The 7500-nt window shown below is 36.9% G+C and overlaps 1 protein-coding gene across 5 annotated transcripts; it reads right to left on the bottom strand.

The window, feature by feature from the left end:
- Positions 1-5052: 5052 nt before the first annotated feature.
- Positions 5053-6648, bottom strand: LOC125046161 (vegetative cell wall protein gp1-like). 5 transcript variants are annotated; one of them, XR_007116624.1, is made up of 4 exons: positions 6520-6648; positions 6126-6237; positions 5947-6032; positions 5053-5758 (listed from the first exon to the last, which is right to left on the bottom strand). XR_007116624.1 is itself a non-coding variant. In XM_047643844.1 (4 exons), the coding sequence occupies exons 2-4, from the start codon at positions 6207-6209 to the stop codon at positions 5180-5182; spliced, it is 777 nt and encodes a 258-aa protein (XP_047499800.1). In that variant the 5' UTR covers positions 6210-6237; positions 6520-6648; the 3' UTR covers positions 5053-5179. The 5 variants fall into 5 exon arrangements, 3 of the variants coding, with proteins under 3 accessions (XP_047499800.1, XP_047499802.1, XP_047499801.1); XR_007116625.1 differs by lacking the exon at positions 6520-6648 and adding an exon at positions 6354-6509; XM_047643844.1 differs by having other exon boundaries at positions 5053-5782; positions 6122-6237.
- Positions 6649-7500: the final 852 nt, after the last annotated feature.

Below are 7500 nucleotides of genomic sequence, written 5' to 3'. Positions count from 1 at the left end.
ATGCACACACACACACACACACACACACACACGCATATGTTTGCATGTGCGCGCGCGCGCGCGCGCGCGTGTGTGTGTGTGTGTGTGTGTGTGTGTGTGTGTGTGTACATATGTTGTGTATGGATGTGTATGAATATCTTTCTTCATGTATAAGCAATCCTAACACCTTAAATACCACCAATTCACAAATATTTTCCATATCCACAGGTTGAAATTTCGTTGTAATTTTGTCGTTCGTCAGCCCGCAGTTTGAAAGTTTATAGATCATTGTTACTCTGATTTCTCGTGTGACATCGTAACCTTAGCTGACCCGATACGATGGCCAATATATGTGACCTGAACTGCACGTGTCATAACATCCTGGAAAGCATGGGTAAACCTCAGGAGGTTTATCTAAATTGTGAAACAGCAACAAAGGCAAGTGAAACAACAAACAAACAAACAACAAAAAGAAGAATAGAGTTATTGAGACAAAATACAGGAAAACAAAAATCGGGAACTATAGAATTATCAAAAAAAGATATATGCAAAAAAAAAAAAAAAAAAACTATCCTTAATTTATTTTCAGGAAGACGAAAAGCTAATCATCCACCTCAGAGCCACTTAGACGCAGGCAATTTTCAGGAGAGAAGTGAGCTGAGCAGAAATTAAATCTATCTGTCATTTTCCCAAATATTTCCGAATCTAGTCATTATTTTCCATTTTCCTCATTTCTTCGGTATTTTTTCATTAGCTATTTATAATTTTCCAAATAACTTCCCGATCTATTTATTATGTATTTATCATTTTCCAAATCTCGCCCCTATCTGTCTATTTACTTAGCTACTCCTCTATCTATCTGTTATCTATTTATGATTTTTCTAGTTACTTCTTTATCTTTCTGTTATATGTTCATCATCAATTTATTATATGTACATAATCTTCCTAGTTACTTCCTTGTCTATTTATTATCTATCTACTATTTTCCTATTAATAATACAAGACACCAATTGACAGATTAATGAAATGAAGTAATTAATATTAGAATTACATTCTATTTATTATCTATCTACTATTTTCCTATTAATTATACAAGACACCAATTGACAGATTAATGAAATGAAGTAATGAATATTAGAATTACAGTAAACATTCATATAGAAAGCACATGTTTCTGAGTTTTCCAGTAACGGTGTTGACGATCATGATGATAATACAATGTAGTAATGATAATAATGATAACTAATAATGGCAATGATGGTAGTGATAGTTATAATGATAATAATGTTAATAATAATGATAATAATGATAATAATAATGATAATAATAATGATAATAATGATAATAATAATGATAATAATAATGATAATAATAACGATAATAACAATGATAATGGCAGTAGTAATTGGTGTAATAACAGCAATAATAATTATAGTAATATTAGCCTGAAAATGATAATACTTTTAATTGTATTAATCATGATAAAAGGATACTGATAACAATGATAATGATAATAATAATAAAACAATAATAATAATAACAATGATAATAATAATAGCAATGATAACAATAATAATTGTTATAACAACAATGATAACAATAATAATTATCATAACAACACTGATAACACCAAAAGTGACAGCATCAATGATAACATTATCTACATAAAGCATTCAAAATATTGTCTACCCCCCCTCCCCATCAGCCTCCAGGCTAGTACATAGTAACGTGTCGGCGGTTCGCGCCCCGCCCAGGCAAGAAGTTGCAATTGTCGCCTGGAGGTTACTGCTGTGGCTGGCCACCACGGCGGGTAAGGACTAAGCTCAGCCGAGTCAGCACCAGCTGACACACGTTAGCGAGTCGGCATTAGTCGACACAGGCCGGCCTCCCCTCAGGGGCATAGCCCGGGGGAGGATTAGCTTCACGTACCGGACTTATCCTTAACCCCCTTCATCCCCAGACTTCGCCATCCACAGTCCGTCAACCGAAGGATACATCGCCGAGAACGATAGAATTGTCCCGAAATTGGTACACGCGCCTCGGCATCGTCCTCGCGCGGGATGTGAGGAACCGGGCCGTCATTCGCGATATCCTGCCGGGGACGCTGGCGGAGCACGACGGGCGGCTGCAGGTCGGGGACGTCCTCGTGAAGGCAGATCGACAGGATCTCGATGAATTGGAGATGTGTCAGATATATGAGTTCCTGAGGATGTGTGGGAATACAATTTCTTTGCGAGTCCTCCCTGTGGCGAAGGAGAAGGAATGGGCGTGAGGTCCTGTGGGCGTAGGGGCGTGAGGAAAAGGCCCGCAGCGTTCGGTTCTTTATTTTGATATCCTGATCTAGAACCAATACAATTGACAAAGAAAGGGTGTTTTATTCTCTCTCTCTCTCTCTCTCTCTCTCTCTCTCTATATATATATATATAGATATGAATACACACACACACACACATATATATGTATATATATATATATATATATATACACACACATATACATACATACATACATACATACATACATATATATATATATATATATATATGTGTGTGTGTGTGTGTGTGTGTGTGTGTGTGTGTGTGTGTGTGTGTGTGTGTGTGTATGCAACTTACAGGATTGTTTAAAATAAATAATAAAAATTAGTAAGAAGAAAATGACTCGCGGTAGGCGACGTGGTAACTAACGGTCACCCCCTTTTCAAACCCAGTTAGCTGTAAGGGGTGTTGCCACGGAATATCAAATGGTTTACATTAGCTCATGATATTCATGCACTTCAATGCAAGCTTCCTATTTGCCTTTCATATAGCACATTGACTTATAGCCTTGAATGACATCTACTTGCCTCGTGTGGATCTAGTTGCTTAGTGTCGCTGGATCTACAGAGACACGGTTGGCTTTGAAACACCAAATCTTTTTTAAATTTTAGCTCTTGATAGTCCCTCGGAGGAAAGTGTAATTATGACGCTACAAATGGACTACAATGTCTTCGTTGCTAATGTTGGCATGGTGCGAGGCCCTAGCCATATCAACTCCGAAACAATATTCAAACACATTATGAAGTTTCATCATTCCGAGCTTTGAAACAACAAGTATCAACATTTCCGAATGAACTCCTAGCGATTGTTTTGGTTTCATCTACTCCCGAAATAAATTATATATATATATTTTTTTGCGAGTGTACAAATGCATATCCATTGTGAAGTTTTCTATTAGTAAAAATGTTACCAGCCATGCATTGCATTTTGCCTTCTATTTGTTGTTTGTAATTCGGAACACCCACACGATACTACGACTAACAGCTGCATTAAAAGAGTAATAATTTATCTAATGTATAATTCTCAGTTATACTGAATTATTACAAAGAAGGGGTTAATAAAGTATGAGTGTAAAGTCATAATTTAATCATGTATGAACAGGGTGCATTTTATGGGGGAAAAAATATATAAGTAGGTTTAAAATAATGATAATTTTTCATATAAGACACAACAATTTCTGGTATTTAAGAACGTCGAAAACCTACTTTCCAGTATAATATTGATATTTTAAAACTTCTGGAATAACCTAAATGTTAAAAAAGTACAAATATACTAAAGGTACCTTCGTTATTTATGTAACATTATGTATATCGTAATTTACATTACATTCTTTGTTGTCAGTTTTATTATTATTTCTAAAAATCCACATTGTATGTATTTTTTTTTATGAATATTCTACAGTAAAAGTATGCGTACTGACTTCTTAAGACACGCGTATGACATGATATTCAAACTACTAAACTTTGAGGCATTCATGATAGTAGGAAGTTGTTAAACAACAGGAAACGAATTGAAGAAAATATTTGTATGGAGGAAAGAAGAGAACGAGAGATGATCTGGTATTAATAATGAATCAATTAATTATTTTGGGAAAAAGAGATCCCATAAATTGTGCTTACTTAGGTGGTGAATTTTAATAGTATTTCAAGAATCATCATCAGTCTTATGCTTGGACAAGGCAAAATTCGGGGCTTAAAACCGTTACTTCCTAATAGTCTGGAATACACAGACAAACAGGAAAAAAGAAAGAAAAAAAGAAAAAAGAAATATCTTGAGAAATGCGATGAATAGGAATATCAAAGACAATGATAAAGATACTAGCATAAAAAGTGAGAACAGGCAACGAAACCAACAGTTGAATATCGTATCTGCTACAAGAAAAGAAAGAAAATAAGATATCTGCACATGTGTGAACTGAATAATAAAAAAATAAACTAATGTGTCAGAAGATTGTAGAAAACAATATAGAAAACAGAAAATTGTCCAGAAACCAAAAAAGAGGATACTTAATAATTATCCAAAATAAATAGACATCCCCCACCCCACCCCCCATGCTTAGTTTTTCAGTCGGGGGTATGAACAATAGTACCCAGAATCACTGACGTCACCAGAAGTTGCAGACACATTCTCAACAATCAATAGAACAGTCTCCTGGTAATGTTGCACTTAATTGTCTTCCCTTTTTGGTTAACTTTGGTAGCTTACACGCAAAATCGGGGCTTCAATAACAAGAATTATTTTCAACCTTTGGACTGGATTATTTACAAATGCGAAAGAGGTTTTGAAATAAAAATAGAAATAAGAAGGGACTGCTAAATTAAAAAGATAACTAGTGAAGGAAAATGGATTGCTGATAAATAGTGCTGGAGAGTGCTGAAGTTCAACAAATATATATATTCTTTTCTAATAAAGATATCAATGGTCTCTTAAATGTAAGGTATTGGTCTTGTTAATGAAATATTGTGTATTTTTTTGTAAGATTTCATATTATTTCTCTCTTAATGAAACATATATTTGTTTTTGTTATTTTTAATGCCCATAAGATTAAATATAGTGACAATTTAGTAAATCTAACAATAGTTGCGATAATGCATAATGACTAATGATAATAAAATGCTGCTCTTGATATATTCAATTACTGTATAATATAAATATATATATACACAAATACATATATTTATGGACAAATATATACACATATATCATATATGTATACATATATACATATATACACACACACATATATATATACACAAATATATACATATATATCTTATATACAAATATATATACAAACAAATATATACATATATATATATACACATATATATACACACACACACACATATATGTATACACACAAATATTTGAGTCTTCGGGTCGTTTCACGAAGATACTTTTGCGATGGACGTCATCCTCGACGCTAGGTTGTCCCATTGGTCTTTGTACACTTTATTTCGGTTTTCTCTGGAGTTCATTTCTCGACGACTGTTTCGCGAAGACCTTTCTCTGTGAGGGGCGTCAGACGTGTTCTTTTCCCGCTTGTAAGAGGGAAGGAGAAATGGGCGAGGGAGAAAAGGAGGAGGAGAATGAGGAAGAGGTGAATGGGGAGGAGGAGGAAGATGAGAGCGGGGAGGAAGAGGTGAATGGGGAGGAGAAGGAAGAGGAGAGTGGGTAGGAAGAAGAGGAGGAGGAGAAGATGGAGGGGAGGGAAGAGGAAGAGGAGGGCGCGAAGCAAGAATGCGCTTTCGGGAAACCCTCTTTATTCGGGCAGGAAAAGGAGTGATGCCGGGAACTGTTTGGGGGCATCGGCCGGTGACAGGGGACAGGCATCTCCTCTCTCCCCCTCCTCCTTCTCCTCCTGGGGCATCGTTTCCTACGCCCTCCTCCTTCGCCTCTCCAAGACGGAATGTCACGAAAGATTCACCTGAGGACGCTGAAGGTGGGGGCTTGGCTGGTCCTCTCTGAAAAGGTCCCATCTTCTCATCCTATACGTATGATACTAATACTAATATAAATAGCAATAATGCAAATTCCATTAAACAACTTAGACAATGAGACTAAGGCCTTACTTAATTGGCACTAAAAGTTCAATGGCATTCACAGTGGGTTCAGACCTTAAAAGGGATGCATTTACAAGGTTGCTTCTCACCTCTTCAAGACTGCTAGGAGAGAAAAACTCGAGATCGCCACTCAAGACAGGAGCAGACGGCTGAAGAACCATGTCATCCATTGGTCCTGTGATGAGAAAGCGATTTTAAATACGCTAGATTACGAGAACATCGCTCCTTACCAACGAGAGACACATTTTGATAGATATTACGTACTCACTATGGTACAGTCAAGGATGACACACATGTAGCAGGGAGGGTCGTTAACATGGCATTTGCAGAAGAGGTTGCAGGCCGGTTCCATCTCTGATGATCTCGTCGAAGTCGGGAATCTACAATAGAGGATTTTAAATGTTCAGTATTATTATAACTTCGAGTGTTAAATATAATGTTCATCTAGGAAATATGACTATATGACTATATATGATGATGTGGAAATTATACATACATGCGCCTATTCTAATGTTGTGCTGTTTTGGATAGGATGAACTCAGACAACTTGTGCAATGCTAAGGATAGGTCCGATATGCAAAGCTGAGCTTCGCCCGGCCTGTGTCGACTAATGTCGACTCGGTAACGTTTGTCAGCTGGTGCTGACTCGGCTTAGTCCTTACCTGCCGTGGTGCTTCGTGTTTTAATTATAAGCACTCTGGCCTACAATTATAACACTAGTCTCTTTAGATGAATCCCACAGCAACAACCTTGGGACCTAAGTCCTGAGAGCCCTAAAACGTGAGCAACGGTCGGATGATGCACTATATATAACCTGAAATTGTTCGAGGTGCCGGTTCGCCTTTTTCATTCCCGGTCCATTCGGAAACCGTTTCTTCTGACGTCATCAGCTGAGAATGCTATACAATAACATTCTCTATAGACGGAAATGTTTATACAAGTAGCCACCTAAAAAGATATGATTATTTTTATATAGAAGTGAAATTTCCCTCATAATCAAACGACATTTTTTAATGGCTAGCTATCATGAAGGCGCATTCATGGCCAAGATCACCCGAGCCTTTTCTCTAATAAAACACTTTTTATTTGATAAGAAACGGTTTAAATATGAATAATAAAATGTGGATACCTGAATGCATGATGTGTATATTTAGCTCACTGAACAACTGAGGATACTTCTTTTGGGGACGAAGCATTCTTGACCCGCTGCGTTAAAATCCACATGCGTGTGTATATAAGTATGTATGTATGTGTGTGTATGTGTGTGTGTGTGTGTGTGTGTGTGTGTGTGTATGTATGCGTGTGTGTGTTTATGTATGTATTTATGTATGTATGTATATCTATATATACATATATGTGTGTGTGTGTGTTTGTATGTAAATATTCATATACACATATATATATATGTGTGTGTGTGTGTGTGTGTGTGTGTGTGTGTGTGTGTGTGTGTGTGTGTGTGTGCGTGTGTGTGTGTGTGTGCGTGTGTGTCTATATATCTATCTACACACACACACTCATAGATGTGTGTGTGTGTATGTGTAAACAAGATGGTACGTTTCACACTTCTGTCCTCATGAGCTGCCTTTCCTCCTTGGGCGGATGCAGGTGCCGGATCTGCTTTTGCTTTTGACACATCTGCGACA

This window comes from Penaeus chinensis, chromosome 38 (genome assembly GCF_019202785.1).
Source record: "Penaeus chinensis breed Huanghai No. 1 chromosome 38, ASM1920278v2, whole genome shotgun sequence".
NCBI classification, from domain to species: Eukaryota; Metazoa; Arthropoda; class Malacostraca; order Decapoda; family Penaeidae; genus Penaeus; species Penaeus chinensis.
This window is presented reverse-complemented; position numbering and strand designations above follow the sequence as displayed.

Excerpts from the sequence above, each read along its gene's own strand:
- LOC125046161 (XM_047643844.1), bottom strand. The coding sequence starts at position 6,209 with ATGGAACCGGCCTGCAACCTCTTCTGCAAATGCCATGTTAACGACCCT. Across the intron at positions 6,033-6,121 it reads CCTTGACTGTACCATAGTGA|GACCAATGGATGACATGGTT; the intron begins GTACGTAATATC and ends TTCTCATCACAG. Across the intron at positions 5,783-5,946 it reads CTCCTAGCAGTCTTGAAGAG|GATGAGAAGATGGGACCTTT; the intron begins GTGAGAAGCAAC and ends TCATACGTATAG.